This window comes from Homalodisca vitripennis, chromosome 7 (assembly GCF_021130785.1).
Source record: "Homalodisca vitripennis isolate AUS2020 chromosome 7, UT_GWSS_2.1, whole genome shotgun sequence".
NCBI lineage: Eukaryota > Metazoa > Arthropoda > Insecta > Hemiptera > Cicadellidae > Homalodisca > Homalodisca vitripennis.
Window position 1 is genome coordinate 136670248 of NC_060213.1, and position 20539 is coordinate 136690786.

The 20539-nt window shown below is 34.7% G+C and overlaps 1 protein-coding gene across 2 annotated transcripts in view; it reads left to right on the plus strand.

Annotated features, from left to right (window-relative positions):
• LOC124366387 (kazrin) overlaps positions 1 to 20539 on the plus strand; it is a 184905-nt gene that overhangs the window by 31510 nt on the left and 132856 nt on the right. For both annotated transcript variants that reach the window (XM_046822905.1, XM_046822906.1), the window contains exon 2: positions 15774 to 16029. In XM_046822905.1, coding sequence (XP_046678861.1) covers positions 15912 to 16029 — 118 coding nt within the window. In that variant the 5' untranslated portion in view covers positions 15774 to 15911. The remainder of the gene's footprint in view (positions 1 to 15773; positions 16030 to 20539) is intronic.

A 20539-nucleotide genomic window follows, 5' to 3' on the forward strand; every position in this document is an offset into this window, starting at 1 on the left:
TTGGCCTGGCAACTGAATAAATTTGATACTTTTTTCCAAATCATGTGAAATGAAATGAAAATGGTCTATTTTCTTAAAAATAGTGCAATAAAACACATATACACGTTTTGCAACAAAAGTATGCAAATACATACAATGTCTGAAATCATGTATCAGAGTGTAACAATACGGTACTTATATGTAATTAATTATTTCTTATTATAATAAACCTTGTATTAATTCTATTTAATTCAATTAAATTTTGAAATAAGAAGAGTAGTATATCTGGGAAGAGCCTACATGGGCCTAGGCCTGTGCCTAGGCTCTGGTCGTGAATATTGGAACTCAAAACTAATAATAGAACAAATGATATTATAAGTAAAAAATAATAGTTTAGTAATTTTTGAGATTATTAATGGTTATAGAATGTATTTTTAATCCGGCTGGACGGCAATAACAACAGTGACCACGCAGGCAATTGAAGAGTCACATTGATAATGATACGTAACCAAGTATAAATATAGTTTTGCTGCACTGTCGTATGAAGTATTAGTTATGGTAATTATAGTGAAGTACAGACCGAATAACAATATATAGTGAGGAAGGGTTAGAAGTTCAGCGATAACAAGGGACAATAAGTATATATATTTCTTCGCCATCTAACGATAGTAACCCATCCTTCACGCGTTTTTTAAACCAGTAAAGATTAGGCAATTGAAACACAGAAGCGAAGTTGTAACTCAAACACACGTTACGGTACAAAACTTGAGAAATATAATACAAATTTGTTACGCTGAATTGTTTTTTTTTTTTAAATAGAAACTGTAATGACGACTTGTTGCGAGTACCGTGTGTTATGTTGTATGTATAAGTTTGTTGTCAGCGCTAAGTTTACAAATTTCTTATAGTCATTAATTCTTCCTCGAAGAAAATTAATTCTAAAGAATATTTTGTACTCTTAAAGAACATTATTTTTAGTATTGTTTTCTGTTCAAAAATTAATGGCTCAAGAATAGTTTTGAAAGCAGCACCATAGACTACATAATACCAAATGAAAGTTGGGATTGAACCAAAGCAAAATATGCCACTTTAATTTCCTTATCTGTGAGTACTTCTCGTAATTGTCTGAAGGAAAAAATGTACTTGCGGATTTTATTTGTCAAAAAATGAATGTGTTTTGACACATTCACATTATGATGCGATTTTTTAAATATACTTGCAGGTATTGAATCGTGCCCAAGAGCGGAATTTCCTCTCAAACTGGATACGTAACGTATAACCTCTTGTAACAGTGCGTAAGTTAAAGGTCGAATGAAGCCTATAAGATCTGTCTTCGAAAAAAAATTTTATATTTGAGCCATTAGAGTTCGGCAAGTTCTGACCCACATTAGTAAAGAATTTATTAAATTCTTCACTATTGCTTAAATTCTTCTAAGCTACTTCAAGCTTAATTTTGTCATTGAATAATTTGGTATTTGGCAAATATTTATTTAGGAAAGAAACTTTGTTAATCCCTCTACCACTCAATTTAAGTAAAACCCCCAAAACATTTTAAAATCCCCATTAGCTTGGTCGAATTTATCACAAAATAATATTTTTTAGTTCCTTTAAATTTCTGCTTAAAATGTTCCTGCAATTGACATAGCGGCTTTTAAGCTCCACATTAAATGGTTGCCTTTTTCACTAATTTACGTAATTTATCTCTATCTCTTATAGCTTGGACTAAATCTTAAGTAATCCATGGTTTTAGCTTTTTTTGACCTCGTTTTAAATTTATTCCACTGGCTATTGAAATTGTAATAAAATTCTGACGTTGTAATTCAAAAGCATTAACATTAGTGCTGTTAAAAATTGGTTGCCAATTATCATTTAAAAGGTTATCATGTGGTAACACATGGTCGATATAGGTGCGATGAGCAGGGTCGATTTGAGAGGAAGCATTCTGTGTAGTAGTGTGCGTAATATTATTTTAATGACTCAGCCTGGGTATTATGAAAAGTGGTGGGAACTTAATCGATTAAATGTTTAAAATGTTATTTATAAAAATAAATTATTTTCAAACAATGCAATGTATCTGTTTGATGTTTAGTAATTTATTGAAACATTTGTAGTGAAATAATCTTATGATAAATCAAAGGCATATCAATCAACCAAGTCCATCGTTTATAAGTATTAACGTTTAAAATATTTAGTAATGTATATAGTAACATACAGTTAATTTTTGTTAATCAGTTCTAATAATAATATATATTTACATTTACTAGATTCCTGAAACAATACATTTCTTGTTATATATCTATCCATTCACTGTAAAATATGTTGTTTCTTTTCTTCCTCTATCCGAACACTTTTTTGCAAGCGGATGCTTTCGTTCACTTGGCCATTCCGTTCAGTCGTTTATTTTGTTGAACACGATGACCGGTAAAACACGCTCTAGCGGGAAGGTTTAGTAACTCTGTACTGACCGGTTCAACTGAACGGGTCGCAGCAGTGAACGATACCGACTGAGGCGGATTAGTCAGCTGATTTTATTAGATTGAATTAGAGTGAGCGCCGAGCAGTGGTGGGGATGCTTGAAGGGGCGGCGGAGGGATATTTACCCCACCCTGCGTGAACTCAAATCAACCAAGGTTTTTTTGTTAGCGGTTTACCTATAGTTTCCTTGGTCAGTGGGTTATTAATTAATGACAGTAGGCCTACTATACAAGGCGTTTAAACTCGTTTTAGTACTCAAGGAGAATTTCTGCTTAACTTCGCCAAAAATGAACCCCAGAGCCCATAAACACCTCTTTCCAAAGTGTATTTATGCTACATAACGCGTCTTTTGGAAACAATAACTGTTCCAAAAAGAAACCCAAAAAAGATTAAAGTTGGTACAACAATTGATCTTATAAATATCTCGGATAAGTTTGTTGGTAACCGGTTTGCTTCAGTATGGCGGCCAATCAAAATTCTTAAAACACACACCTCTGTTATTTATGTAACTCAAGAAAAATTGCTCAGTTATAAACCATTTTTTTACCTGGAACGGTTTTTACGATATTCAGTACATGTGAATTCCATAATAACAAATTAATAATGTTTTAGTTATCACAAAGTCTACTTACTTCTTCCGGCTAAACCGCATCCCACTACATAATGAAATCCACCCCATTCCTAAAAATTTAAAAGGTGCCACTTTTATGTACTAATTGCCTCTCCCACCTGACGAAGAGGATAGATTCCAGTCCTCGAAACGTCGTGTTATTCCTTTTGTAACCATAACGATGGGAAATTTCCGAAATCCTGTTATCCTATGGCTAAAGAAGAAATTTAGTAAACAGATCTTAGTATAATTCATTTGCACTATGTTCAACAACCTAAAAGATCTTGATACTACATGGAGTCGAGCGAAAGGTACGAATTTATTATCCTGTGTCAAATCAAGATAGTTAATTGGTGCGCCATACTGTTTTGACATAAGCGGATTGTCTGTACGTACAGGCGGGAACCAATTACTCGACAAAGAGCTTATGTCTATAACTCTTGCTGCTATTCATACAACCAATGCGTAGCTAGGTAAGAGTTGACGGTATTACTGTGGAGATGGCTAATGAAGGTCGTATCTGTATACTGCTTATAAATTGGTTGGAAGAAATGTTTTCGTACATTTTGATGATAAAAAAATACTAAGATGAGATGCTATAACATCCAAAATAATCAATAAAAGACGTTAAAACATAGTAAATTGTGTAATGTTTATTGGCAATGAAGGGGTACGTCACACTATGTGGGGCGCAACAGGTTTGACTATGTTTGCAAGCAAATTGTCAAGCCTATTTCGTTCTCAAAACGTTCTGTGGTCAGATAGGCAGACATTTATAATACAGAAAAGAAACTATTTTATCCCCCCCCCCCCCGACACCTACAAGAGAAATTATGTCAGCATACTGTTTCAATGACTCGCATCCAAATTCAATGGTTGGACATGCACCATCATTGAACTCATTCTTGTCTATGTAGAAATGAATATTTCCTGGAATATTTTAGTGGGTAGAGATGATTTTCACAAAATATCAAGCCCCATGATACAGTCAAACTTTTGTTCTATGATTTGGTTTCATAGCAGTGTTTAAATAATAACATTTCCTGTCAGGTAGAGAGTGCGCTGAAATCTAATCTTGTCACCAACTTTCCACTGTATTATTTTTCCTTTTTGTTGTATGAATAATCAACATGTTTATTGTACTCATCATGTTTGCATTGATCTATTCTGCTTTTCTCTTTGCCATCATGGTTACCCATATGACTAATGTCAAAATATTTGCTAACGCTCAGCCAAATTCCATGGCTGACCATCATCGAATTCGATTCTGCCTATGTTTCTACAACTTTCGTGCCAAATTTTAACTGCACATAACTAAATTACGTATCATGTTTAACGTCAGACATTGTTATTATTTTCAGTATTGTCAGTGACTGCTTTGCTAACTAGTTTCACGGCTGAAGACGTATATCAAGTTTGACTGATAAAGTTACGCGAGTTACGCCGGTTTGTGCTGGAACGTAATGCCTTTGAGAATCAGTCGGTTTGTTTTAGAATTGAGCTTGAACAAAGTCTTAAACTGAAGTTAAACTAGTAATTCTGACTCGTAATGTAGACTTTCTGCCTGAATAGTGTACTTCAACTTGGATTGCTTCTTTGAAATCGAAAATATAGGCAACTTAATTTTAATTGAAGAAGAAGGAGATTCCGATCGTTATAGACATGCTAGTACACATTTCTTCATGTATTAACAGGAAATGTTTCTTTAAAAATATTGTTACATTTTTAATTACTGTATTGTACAAATTTGGACGAAATAGAAATCTATATATAAAAAAATGAATGTTTGTTGTTTGTCCTTTATAGACTCAGTGACTATTGGACCGATCACTATGAAAATTGGTATTTATTTGTAATTTTCCACGTAGAAGGTTTATATGCTATGGCCATTGATGTATCTCACCACCAGGCTGCGCTGCAAAATATACAAGCTATCCAAGGGCCTGCATATTATAAACTGCAATTACGAGACAGTTACGTATATTAAATAGCCAAACACTATTTGAAGGCAAAGCAATACATGGGCAAAGTTTACCAAAAGCGTGCGAAGCCGCGGGAAACAGCTAGTATATATATATATATAAACTATATATAAAAGAAAATACTGAGATTTCTGACTTGGAGGGTTTCTTCTATACATCTTATTTGTGCAAAGTCATTAGGTCTTGGGATCCATGTTTCATTTACCGACATTTGCTGGATCGGACTTTTTCTTACATTCCTTGTTAATTGTGTCGAAGATCTTAGACATTCTTATTTAGACGATCCTCTACATGACCGAAGAGCTTCTGTTTTGGTATCTGTGAGAGTACCGGTACTTTAGAACTGATGAAAGAACAGGAAAGACCGATAGGTATTTCAACATGACAAGAAAACCTATTTCGTAATGGATATCGGCTCCGAACTAGATCTCGGTTCCGAACTAGATCTCGGTTCCCAAGTGGATCTCGGTTCCGAACTAGATTTCGGTTTCGATCTAGATCTCGGTTCTTAACTAGATCTCGGTTCCGAAAGGATCTCGGTTCCGAACTGGATATCGGTTCCGAACTGGATCTCGGTTCCGAACTGGATCTCGTTTCCGAAAGGATCTCGGTTCCGAACTGGATATCGGTTCCCAAGTGGATCTCGGTTCCGAACTAGATTTCGGTTTCGATCTAGATCTCGGTTCTTAACTAGATCTCGGTTCCGAAAGGATCTCGGTTCCGAACTGGATCTCGGTTCCGAACTAGATCTCGTTTCCGAACTAGGTCTCGGCTCCGAACTGGATATCGGCTCCGAACTAGATCTCGGTTCCGAACTGGATCTCGGTTCCGAATTGGATCTCGGTTCCGAACTGGATATCGGTTCCGAACTGGATCTCGTTTCCGAACTAGATCTCGGTTCCGAACTAGATCGCGGTTCCGAACTGGATCTCGGCTCCGAACTACATCTCAGTTCCGAACTGGATCTTGGTTCCGAAATGATCTCGGCACCGAAATATCGATTGCTTGGCTTCCGACATATGACACCTACTCCACATGTAAATGTTACCTTAAAACCTCGATTATACTTATATTAAACTTATATGAATATCAGGAGTTTCATAGTAACACACGAAATAAAATGAACTCTGGACTTAACAACAGCATAGAGGAACTAAGCAACACGCTTTTCTGAGGTTGCTTGCCACATGTCAAGCTTATAATTACTTGTTTTACTATGTACTATGTCGCAATGATTGCAGTCAGTTTGATTCCAAAATTATTTATACTACTATTCTACTACTCGTTCACAGTATTATTACGTGTTAGACTATTGTACACCATGGAGTGACAAATACCATCATCGAATTCTATGTTGCATTCATGGGAATGCTTCGTAAAACAATTCAAGTTTTTAAGCCAATTCGTTAAATATCGTACGGAGATAGTCAAAGAGAAATAACAATTCTCCATCTCAGCTAGTGATAGGCATTGCTAACGCTCAGCCAATAAGATAAATGATATTCTAGCTATACAATTTTATTTTTCGTGGATGCATTTTATGTAAGTGTAAGCGATCTGTACTTTCATTTGAATCATTAAGTGACAAAATTGCTTTAACTTTTCAGCAACCGCCTCTATTCGATGGATATGAGTGTAATATTTAGGATTGAATAAATTAGGAAATGCCCGGTGGTCACTTTCTCAGGATGGATTTACCGACGTGTCTGTCATATTTACTGACTGAGTCGTGATGCGTGAACCCCGACATAAATCTGTCACAGATGCGAGTTTCAAAGTTTACTGTTCCTATAAACAAACTTCTCTTCCGGCCTCTTCACAGATTCGATAATGTGGACAAACTGTTCGCTTCAGAAGTTGTTTCATAGAATTATCTATTTAAAACAACACCATTCTTTAAACAACATTAAAGATACCCTTGCGCATGATTTTATATGACTTATTACTTATGGTCAGGTGCTTTATTAATTAAGGACCTGACAGAGTCTTGTAAAAACCGTGACTTTGTCTGTCATCCGTGCGATAGCCCTGATAGAAAGTTCCTAGAACTTGGTTCATAGGTTCATTTTGATCCAAGGAGGAACTCAAGGTCAAAAGGTCATAATTGAAGTTATAATTAAAATTCTAACATATATAAAGCAATAAAGCTTGTTACATCATTACTTCACCTATACATGTACATTTTGAAGTAACTACCATATTTTTGTCATGTCAAGGGGATGGCCCGCAAGGAGTCAGAAGGAAGTTTTAAGTGAGAGTATAGGTCGAATAGTACGAGTACATTAAATTATTTTTAGTAGAGTACAATGCCGCAAATCCAACCTCAAAGGGTTCATTCTTTAAAATATTATGCTGGTTTAAAGTTTGAAATATTTACAATACAGGTTCCGTTCTAGTTGGTTTAATATTCTTGTCTTGGCTCAAGTTGTGAAAGTCAACCTTAGTAAATGAATATTGAACTTGTGAAATAGTTTTTAAGGTAGTAAGTGACTCTTCACACCCAACGTAGGATGGTCTACAAAGAGTTCAGCAAAAAAGTTTAACGTAAGCATAGCTCTCGAGATATACATTGTTTTCAAGTGTAATGAAAGATATACTTCAATTGAAGTCCAAAGCCCAAACTAAAAATAAGAATTTTCTATTATAATAAATGTTACCAAGTTTTGCATTTAGCAGTCGTCTCTGCTAAAAATCCCTTTATAATGATGTAAGTCTTGAACTAAGCTTACTGCAAAAACTCCTTGTAGACTATTCTCCACTGGATTTCTACTCTTAAAACTATTTCTTCAGTCCAGTATTCATTTAATAAGTTTAACTTTACCACTTGAGCCAAGGCAAGAATATTAAACCATTTAGAACAGAACCTGTGTTATAAATGTTTCAAACTTTAAAGCAGCGTAATTTTTTAAAGAGTGAACACTTTGAGGTCGGATTTGCGGTATTGTACTTTAAGACCTTTAATTTGATGTACAACTCGACCTATGCTCTAATTTAAGATTTCCATCTGACGCCTTGCGGGCCATCCCCTTGACATGGCAAAAATGGTAGTTACTGCAAAAAGTAGATGTATAGGTGCAGTAATGATTTACCAAGTTTTATTGCTTTACATGTAATCTTGAGGGAATTACCAAGCCAGTGCAGGACTTTTTAGACCCTGTATGTTGGTCTTAAGATCAACCAAGATGGTAACGATAAAATCGCGGAATAAACAAATTTGTTAACAAACTTAGAAGGCTGTATGTGACGTGCACATGTGCTGAATCTATTTTCTTGGCAAGACTTTCGTTGCGTTCAACCGAATACTTCGAGACTCCGGTGGATCAGTAGTTTATTCTGCTCACAATTTCTGCGTGGGTTTGAATATTTTATTGTATACTGAAGTACTTATTTTTCTTACGTATGTTTAATTAAAAATAAAATTATAGATAAATTAAAAAAATCCCTTGATCGGGTTTTTGGGACAGACTTTTAATATAATATTTGAGTTATAACAATATAAAACGTACAGCCATTTTAATTAACATTTTTTTACTCATTTATCTTGTTAAATTTATTAAAATCATCATTTTATTAAATTTATCTTAATTTAAAATATTTTTTATTTTCAAAATCTGAGTTTTTTAAATTTGCAATGTTGTAATTTGCAATAAATATAAATCAAGTGAAAACATCCACACATATGTTTTATTTATTCACTAAATATAACTTTAACTAATTAAATATGATTTATTTATTACAAACATACCAAAACAAATTTTAGGTTTTGTTTCTTAAATGTCAGAAAGAATTACCAGAAACGGTGATAATTCATGAACACATTTAAGAACATCTAATAATTACTCGTTTCATTTATTTTAAAATACACATCCGTGTGTGGAATTGAGCAAACGTTAAAATTCTTTATTTTCAGTAAAACTTCATTATTATACTAGTTTGTTAAGCTTATTACCAGGTAAAACAGAGGGAGAAATAAAGATGCAACTCAATCAAATCTACCAACCTGTTATCTACATAATCCAATATAAACTTTATTTTTACCGAGCGACTAGTTTAAAAATTATTTAAAATTTCAAAGGATCTCTAAACCTTGAAATTCATAAATTATATTTAAATATTAAAAGCATTGCATTATTAAAATGTGTTTTAGTGTATATTATGTCACATGAAGCAATAAAGCTGTGAATTTACAAACTAAATGATTTATTATCACTGACTGAAAACGAAAATTAATTATTTGCTAATGTGCTGGCAATTAGTATGCTCGGCCTGTATTGCGGATGTTTTGTAACGGTTAGGCAGCATTCGTAATTCAGCCACCGTTTAATTTATGAACAGCTATCGAGTTATTAAAACGTGTACTTAAACAGCTGTTTAAAAGCAATTACTCTTTCAGAGATTATCAGTTGCAAGATTGAAAAATTAATATCTGCCATAGCTACTGTAACTGTGTTACTATCAAGCAGAAATGTGTTTTAAATAGCTTCTTTAACAGTAGTTAATGCGTAACAATTTACACTCTTGTTATCATCGGAAAGTGTAACATATTTTCTAAAAAATGGGGGTTTGAATTTGTATTTTTGGTGAGCTGTACTGTTATAAAACTATAAGATTTAATACCACCGTCTGAGAAATAACTAGTGAAATGTGCAGAGATAGAAGGAAATATAATACGATATGAGGAAGTTTGGTTACAAATATTTCGTCTCTTCTAAATTTATTACAAGAATTATAAATCTACTATTAATATTCCATTCACTAACGACTCATGGACGAAACAGGAATTTTCCGGACATGTACTATCGTTCAGTGACAAAAAAAATCAGTAACACTGCGTTTCGAGATCTGCAATCTGATCTCTTCTTCAGGTAAATAACTAACCTAACACATAAATACAAACTAGGTTAAAATAAACAACTAGGTGGTTGTGATTCCTGACTTACGCGTGTCACAACGCTTTGGTATGATTTAACCTGTAGTTTGTAGTTATGTTTTAGGTTAGTTATTTACCTGAAGACGTGATCAGATTGCACATCTCGAAACGTAGTGTTACTGATTTTTTGTATCACTGAACGATGATAAATGTCCGGAAAATTCCCGTTTCTTCACAATCCTTCCATCGTCAAAAATAAACTTCAAACAAAGTAAAGAATCATCTCTCGCAGACACACACGTGTACACATAAGGTTTTGGCGGGGGGGGGGGGTTGTAAAGGATGTGATCCTCCCAAAATTTTGAAATTTTATTAGCGAAAAAGAATGTTAGTTTTAACGCTAGAATGTGGTAATAACTGTTTTCTGTTATGCAGTCTTAACTTGGTAATACAAAAAAAAACGATTTTTGTACAACATAAAATTATATTGTGTAGATTTTTTTAAGGAGAAGCCGATCCCCTTTTAAGCCTTACTCTGCTCGTCCTCATGGGCCACTGGCCTGTGCGAGGATCTTATCAAACAGAATAAGGAGGAGAGTCGATACAGTACAAGGTCGATGGTACTGATAAAAAGTGCAACGGTCACAGGCAGGATTTGAACCTGCGCTATCTCTAACTCAGACTCAAAGTCCACTCGACCATCGGCATCCCAAGATAATGATACGTTCTCCCTCCCAACTATGGAATTCTAAATACGCCCCTTATCTCTTAGGAAAATAATTGAGGATTTGTTTGGGTTTGTATATAACCATTCGTCGTGAACAAACAATTATATTTTAACTGAATTTCCTTTGTAGGTTATATTTTATGAAACATGTGTTTCTGTCAAATGGACGGAAAAGTGTCTGGTCAGTAATTCATCCTGAAGGGAATTTGTGAACAGCTGTTGTAGTAATAAAACTGCACTAAAAGATGTCTGGCCTGTGAGCAAGTACAGTAATTGCAACGAAGGAAAAAAGGCTACACAACCATAAAATTTAATCGCGAATCAGCTTTTCGTCCTGCATACACGGACAGAAGGTTTAGTATTTGTTGCGCACTTTGAATGGTGTTTAATTACAAAACGAAAAGAATTTTTGACGCGGAGTAAAATTTAACTACGTAATTAAATTCTTGTTCCGATGTATTTGACCTATTTTATGTAATAACGTATTATTATCCTGTAGCTATACATTTTGCAAACAGCTACATATACATACATCCTATGACAATAAATTACTGTGACAATAAATATAAATAAATTACAACACACTCACACAAACGATAAATTACTGAACATATGCCAATTAACAATTAGTATGAAGAAACCAAATTAACACATAACCCTTCGTATTGTCTTGTTCGTATACAATTTATTCTTATGCAGATCAAATTTATAAATACCTAAAAATAACCTTTCAATTATTTAAAATTTATACAACATTTATAAGTAATTAAGCCCAATAAATCATTCAAGTAGGAACTTTTATAATTTGTAAAGGAGTAGTATTGCAGTAAAAATAAAATACAAAAATATCCAATAATATTAATTTTACAAACGAGGCGTTATAAAATGACAAGGGAATTTCCAATGTTGTATTAAATTTAAATTTATTGGACATAGTATGTATAACTTTGTACTACAGTAAATCATTGTTTATATACACTCTAGAAATTCTGAATAAAATTTCACCAATTATATTTTTGCTCATGAAATGGTTGAAAATTTAAGTTGCGTTCTTATAAAAATCATATTCAATGTTTATTTAATTTCGTTTAAGGATTATAGGCACTCTAAAAACAAGAACTACTGTCAGAATTAATTTTCCCTCGAGTATTTTGAGGGGTTCATAGTGTCAGTTAATAATTTTTGTGACGTGATTTTTGTCACAATTTTTAAAATTACTAATTATTTCCTGAGTTGATGGAATCTTAATACTGATTCAGTATTGAATTGCCATATTTATATTCCTCAGTATAGGTTATGGCGACCTGATCGTTAAAACTGACTCAACTATGAAGACAATACAATAATGCGATCCTGTACAAAGACCTAACTCAGGGAAGTACGAGAAACCGTAGCGAAAACAAATCGTAACTTGTCAATGAAGTCTGGGTGGGCTTACTTTGAACGTTATACATACGAGAATTTAAACTGGTTAAAGTAAACCCCAGTGTTGTCATTTACATCTGAAAAACCACATGGATGATCAGGAGCACTACAGCAACTAACTGCCATCTTGAATTTAAACCTCATGCACTTTTACGAACTTATTAAGCGTCCAATTGCTTGGTTTATACATTTTTCGAATTTGTATTATATTTCAAAAATACCTGAAAATCGTTGTACTTTATCATTTTAATATTAAAAAAGTATAAGCTTTAGAAGAACTGAAAATAGTATTAAGACGTTTGGATACATATTAATGTGATCTTCAAAATTACACCTTTTTAAAAAATACGACTATTACGCTCAAAATAATAGCGTAAAAGTTAATGTAGTTCATTCATTTTTATTCTGGGGAAGACTCAGTATTGCCAATGGCAAAGTATAATGCGTACGGCGGTTATCGCGAGATAACCAAAACAAACAACTTCGAGAGTGGCTGCTGCTTAGATGGATGACCGCTGAGCGACTGTCCTTGCAAGGAGCCCGCCTGCCCGGCCGTTGATGGTGGTTCGGAAGTCACCGTTAAGCCGTTGGTCCTCAGGTTAAGTGTTAAAGAGGGCTTCTAGCCCTAACTTCGCTTGGTAAAAAACACTCTTTGACTTTGATTGTTTCTCTACATACCGGCTCTTTACCACAAAAGTGGAAATGTCCATTTTAAGAGTTTTCTTTTGGCCAATTACATTTTTTATTGATTATACTAAATGTCTGATAAAACAATCTAAACTAACATGCAAATTTTAATTTACCTCCCCGCGAATCGAACCCGAGACCTGTCGCAAGAGAGCTAGAGAGCTGCAGCTATACCCCTAACAAATAAATGTAAAAAACGAATTTATTTATTTATAATTCAATATAAATTAAGGAAAAGACATGTATTGAAATATTTTTTCTTGCAAAATTAAAACTTTGATATTAAACATGTCTATTTTTGGAGCGACAATTTAAACTAATGTAAATACAGTAAAAATTAACATTATTATCTTCTGCAATAATTATTTGTGTATAATTACAAAATTCCTAAATTTTCCTTTTTAAATGCCAGTAATTTCACTTGCAGCAATCAACAAGTTTATACTTTTCTGAATTTTGAGAAGTTATGTTAAAGAGTCATAAAAATAAACATAAAAACCTTTTACAAGCCCAAAGTTGATTGCAACACGTTAAGTTAAATGCATTAGAGATTTCCTCAACTTCCTATGCTAGACAAAACGTTCAAATCACAATACAAACATTAGTCATTGATAGTTTAAATATGGAGGGTACAGATTGTCACTATTATTGGGTAACAATTAAAACTTGTCAAACCGGTTTGTAAATTAATTTATTCCATCTCATCGACAAGTATTAAACAATATACGAGGGGTATTAGAAAAATAAGGTTCCCATGATTTTTTTAAAACAGACAGTTCTATATTTCTACTTAGTGTTATACATCAATTTAAAACTTAAAAGTTAAGCTATTTTTCCATATAATGACCGTTTCTGTCCAAACACTTTTGTAGACGATGCTCCAACTTTTCTATCCCCTTGTTATAGAATTCTGCCGCCAATCCTTTGAGGAATCGAGTAACCTCTTTCTTGATTTCATCATCGGTACAGAAAGCGTTCTCCAACCAAGTGTTCCTTTAATTTTGTGAATAAGTGATAATCACTTGGGGCTAGGTATGGGCTATAGGGGGGATGGGGCACAACAGCCCAGCCAAAATTTGTCAGCAGTTCTTGAGTTTGACGTGAGACATGAGGTCGAGTGTTGTCATGGAGAAGCCTCACACCATTGGACAATCTTCCTCTCCGGCGGTTCTGGATCGCGTGTCTCAGTTCTAAATCTCAGGAATAAGCAAAGCAAGTTCGTGAATGGTGATTCTCCGATCTTCAAGCAATATTGTCTCAACTTTGCAACAACTCCATCTGAAACTGAAGGATGATTTCGGTTTTCATCGTGAGTTTCCATGCGGCCTTCACTGAATTCTCCACACCATTTCCGAACGTGTTGAACAGATATGCAGTTTTCCCGATAAACCTCGATTAACTGACGATAAATTTCAGTAGGTGAAATCTGTTTTGCATTTTAAAAAACGTATCACAGCACGAATTTCGCATCTGGCGGTAACAACGACAGGGAGCTACATCTTCGAAGGCAACTAGGTCGGCACTGTTGGACGTAGCGAGGCGCGAGTGGTAGGTATGGATAGAGAGAGGGACAGCTGATGAGTAAGACAGTGTTTCCAGATTTCTCCCAACATATCGCATTCTGTCTCGGCGGCATAGGGAACCTTATTTTTCTAATACCCCTCGTAATAATTGAACCAAATAAGAAAACTGCTTGTTCTGTATTTATGTTGCCACATTGTCATTACTTAACTGTAAAAAAATCATAGTCTTGGTAAGAAAATGTGTGAAACTTTGAGCTAAAAACTGGTAATTCATAAAGTTATAAATTACCCGAGGTGGCAAAAGACGTTACTCTCTCGGATCAGCATGTGTAAACCCAGAGTTGTTAGGTCTTCCACATGATGTATAACCACATAAAGTAGTCCTTACCCAAACACCTTACTTCTGTTTTAAGTGTTTACCTTCGGTGTTATACGTATTATCTCTGACTTTATCGCAAACATAGTTTTATTTTGGTCGTGATCTCTCCTACGTTTATTACTGTATTTTAATTACCTTTTTCCGTAGACAAAGACACTACAAATATACGTTTTTAAAGCGAACAAGTAAAACTCAAAACTGAGAAAAATCACACACCCGTGAGGTTTTAACCCAAGGGACCCCAGCTGTTTTTGTACATAGCTTGAATCAAGTTTCCGGCGCGAAACTCAATTTTACTGATATCGTATTTCCTTGTCCTCGGTTTACAATATTTATTGTGTCTCCAGCATATTTTCTTGTAGCTATAGCTCTGATACCTCTCTTCCACAAAGTTATCTAGTAAAGTCCTCACTTTAAACCTAAAAGTGTATTAGAGTCTTAGAATTATGTACAAGTGAAAAATACTGTTTTAAATGTTATAATGTCGTATTTAATTTTTATGTACTTACAATTATTGTCTCAACCAAGATAATACTTTAATTTATAAATTATAAATGAAATGATTTATAAATACCAACATGATTTATCAGCCTGTAATTTTTCGAGTCGATGAAAACTCGTATGTCTATAATAATTTGAAAACTCTTGTACAATGAAGTTAAACCAAATTATTTTTACAAAAATTAAAGAAGCAATGGAAAGATGGTGATGTAATAGGCTATATGTAAACCGTATGTTGTTGGGATAAAACCATTCATATGTGTGCTCCTCTATTAACGATTGTTTTATATATATATGAATATATAATATTCTTCTACCTCAAAATTTAAAATATATTCCAAGGTTAATTTTATTACCAGTAATATAAATGACCCATTAAGGATCTAGCAACTTAAGAAAAAAGGTGTACGACTTGTAATCCATAAACCTTATTTTCACCTTAAATAGCAAACGCTATTTATGAACGGCCTTGAACTAATAGCACGATTTATATATTCATATTATTCATAGCATGCTTCAATTTTATTATTTGTAATAATCCGTAGCATTTTAAAATGTTTTTGTTGTACCCGAGAAAAAATTTTATTTTAATATTAAACTTGATTCATTCCACAGATCGCAGAAGTTCAAAAACATTGCAGCAAAAGTTAAACTTGTGAGTAATGTTACTGCAGAAACTGGAAAAAGTATTTAGTGTTAACCAAGTGATGTAGTAAGTGAGAAGTGAAGTGCCAAACCAAGTGATAAGTGACAATGACCAACGAGAAGCTGGAAGACCACGCGAGACCTCTGGTGAAGACAGAGGTGAACGCTAGAGTGTTTGACAGCTTCACCAAAGCATTCACCAAACAAAACTCCGAGTTCGAATCAGGTACGGAGTTTACCTTCAGGTGGTGGGTGCACGGCTAGCTCTGGTGATGGTGGTTAAGGAACGCTTAGTATTTTGAACTGGTTCTATAAAAATTGTTTAAAGTAAGTTTTAAGATGACTACTTGACGATAAAATGTACCAAAATTACTAGGAGAGTAGGATTAATCAGTGCCGTAACTAAATGAGGGATGATGAGGGGGTAGTAATAATTTAAAACATATAAGTATCATAGGATTTCTTCAGACCAACATGACTCCAGATTCCAGGAGTGCGACAGTGCCAGATTTCAGACGCTGCACTAAGAGGGTTAACTGGAGCTATAACCCCATCATACACATAAATAATACGAGCCATATCCCCCGTCAGACACATAAATATGAGCTACATCCCCTGTCATACGTACACATAAATAATACGAGCCCTATCCCCATACAGATACATAAATATGAGCTACATTCCCGTCAGACTCATAAACAATACGAGCTATATCCCCCGTCAGACACATAAATAATACGATCTATATCCCCCGTCAGACACATAAAAGGTTGGGACACACATAACCGCACCGTGCCCGACACGTGAGTCGGCCGATTGTCGGTGCGGGCTCGGCTCGGTTACCGTGAGGCCACACAGGTCCGTGCAGTCCGAGCGCAACAATCTCACTGTTTGTACTAGAACATGTTTCTTTTGAATTCGAAGTGACAGATACTTAAAAAATATTCGGAAGATTAAGTATTGCTTGAGAAAATTGTTAATATCATTGTTGTTATTTTTATTAACCGCTGTGGTGAATGAAACATTGTAATGCTACAGTAAAGCTTTTTACAATCAGCTAGTATGTAAAATTTGTAAATATCATTATCTTGGTTATATTTTTATCCCTAGAATTCTTGTTCATTGTGTTTCATTGCAATGAATTTTGGCCAAATACACTATAATTAAACAGTATATTTAGTGTTTTTTGTATTAAACCCAAGAGCTATAGTGTGATGCTAGAGAGTTTGCCATGTTGCAAGCCCTTTTATAATAATTTGTAAAACATAGTAAATATTTGTAAAATATATACTGGAGAACTTAGAGAAAAAAAAAACAGATTTTACGAAATGTTTTTCTTTTATAGCTCCGAGGACAAATAATTTATTGCCAGAATTAGTCAAACATTTTGAAACATAAATATATTTTCTAACAAAATTAGAGTATGGTTGATCGGTCAAAATGATATTGAGTATTTGTTTAAGATAATACATTAGTGTATGGTTAGTCTTGTTTGCTAAGTTATAATACTATTTAAATAGACACGTTAGAGAATTATAAAATAATTATTTATAATATAATATTTAATGTTACATGTGTAAAGCCTAATATTTGAATTGTAAATCATGCATAAATCCTTTTTGTTTAATACAGCACACTAGTTATACTAAATTTAAACTTTGAAACGTAAGAGTACATTATTTACTACATAAGCTACAATAACTCATTTTTATCATTTCATTATGGGGAAATTATGGGGTTATTATGGGGAAATAAATGATTTATTATTATTATTTATTTTTAACATGGGTTTTTCTTGCTTGAAAATCTTAATGTAAATAAAATATTTTTATTTTTACTTTATTGAAATAAAAAGAATAAAAAAATAAAAATGTCATAGAAACATTCTAAATATGACCCTTACAAAATACCGGAATAGATGTATCAAGTAACTTCAATACGTCAAAGAAAAATAGATATAGATTTTCGCGCAAATAATCAATTACATGCTTGTTATTTTTTAATGAATGAAAAATGTTTATAGATTTTTCATAATTCGAATTTAGTTGTTTAAAATCACTTAAGGTACAACATGGTTTTCAAATTTGTTGTAATAAGAAAATTTGCACAATAAGAAAATATGACTAGTTTACTCTAAGGTAAGGAAATGTAATACTTTTAATAATAAATATGATTTTGTACGCGAACACAGGATGTAGAGTTAGTAGACTATACTAAATAATTCACTAAAAAAAACGTGTAGACTACTTAAATAGTTTTAAAAAGAAGAACGCAACAGTAAACAACATAAGATGCCGCTCGTAGACCGCACCGTGCCCGTCAAAATTCAAACTCCACATATCGGTGATGGTGGCACGGTGCGGCCACGACGGTCTAGTGTCGGTGCGGACATGTGTGGACTTGCAGGTTGAAAACTGCGCTGCAATTCTTTCACCGTATGACGGCCAGCATACGGCCGACTGACGTGTCGGGAGCGGTGCGGTTATGTGTGTCCCAAACCTAAATATGGGCTATATCCCCCGACACAAATAATATGAGCTATATCACCGTCAGACACATGCATAATACGAGCCATATCCCCCGTCAGACACATAAATATGAGCTATATCCCCCGTCATACACATAAATAATACGATCCATATCCCCCGTCAGACACATAAATATGAGCTATATCCCCCGTCATACACATAAATAATACGATCCATATCCCCCGTCAGACACATAAATATGAGCTATATCCCCCGACACATAAATAATATGAGCTACATCCCCGTCATACACATACATAATACGAGCCATATCCCCCGTCATACACATAAATAATACGATCCATATCCCCCGTCAGACACATAAATATGAGCTATATCCCCCGACACATAAATAATATGAGCTACATCCCCGTCAGACACAAATACATAATACGAGCCACATCCCCCGTCAGACATATAAATAATACGATCCATATCCCCCGTCAGACACATAAATATGAGCTATATCCCCCGACACATAAATAATATGAGCTACATCCCCGTCATACACATACATAATACGAGCCATATCCCCCGTCAGACACATAAATATGAGCTATATCCCCCGTCATACACATAAATAATACGATCCATATCCCCCGTCAGACACATAAATATGAGCTATATCCCCCGACACATAAATAATATGAGCTACATCCCCGTCAGACACAAATACATAATACGAGCCACATCCCCCGTCAGACATATAAATAATACGATCCATATCCCCCGTCAGACACATAAATATGAGTTATATCCCCCGACACATAAATAATATGAGCTAGATCCCCGTCATACACATAAATAATACGATCCATATCCCCCATCAGACACATAAATATGAGGTATATCCCCCGACACATAAAGAATATGAGCTATATCACCGTCAGACACAAATACATAATACGAGCCATATCCCCCGTCAGACATATAAATAATACGAGCCATATCTCCCGTCAGACACATAAATAATACGTGCCATATTCCTCATCAGACACAAATAATACGAGCTATATCCCCGTCAGACACATAATAATACGAGCCATATTCCCCGTCAGACATATAAATATGAGCTATATCCCTGTCAGACACATAAATAATACGAGCCATATCCCCCGTCAGACACATACATAATACGAGCCATATCCCCCGTCAGACACATAATAATACGAGCCATATCCCCCGTCAGACATATAAATATGAGCTATATCCCTGTCAGACACATAAATAATACGAGCCATATCCCCCGTCAGACACATACATAATACGAGCCATATCCCCCGTCAGACACATAAATATGAGCTACATCCCTCGTCATACACATAAATAATACGAGCCATATCCCCAGACAGACACATAAAATTATGAGCTATATCCCCCGACACATAAATAATATGAGCTATATCCCCCGTCAGCCATATAAATATGAGCTATATTCCCCGTCAGACACATAAATAATACGAGCCATATTCCTCACCAGACACAAATAATACGAGCTATATCCCCGTCAGACACATAAATAATACGAGCCATATCCCCCCTCAGACACATGAATAATACGAGCCATATCCCTCGTTAGACATAATAAATATACGAGCCATATCCCCCGTCAGACACATAAATAATACGAGCCATATCCTCCGTCAGACACATAAATAATACGAGCCATATCCCCCGTCAGACACATAAATAATACGAGCCACATCCCCCGTAAGACATATAAATATGAGCTATATCCCCCGTCAGACATATAAATATGAGCTATATCCCCGTCAGACACATAAATAATACGAGCGATATCCCCCGTCAGACACATGAATAATACGAGCCATATCCCCCGTCAGACATATAAATATGAGTTATATCACCTGTCAGACATATAAATATGAGCTATATCCCCCGTCAGACACATAAATAATACGAGCCATATCCCCAGACAGATACATAAATACGAGCTATATCCCCTTCAGGCTCATAAATAATACGAGCCATATCCCCCGTCAGACACATAAATATGAGCTATATCCCCGTCAGACACATAAATAATACGAGCTATATCCCCCGTCAGACACATAAATAATACGAGCTATATCCCCCGTCAGACTCATAAATATTCTATATCCCCGTCAGACATATAGATAATTGATCTTTTGACCCCAGAATCATTAGGGTTCTTCCTTGGACTAACTTAATTATATTATGGTATTC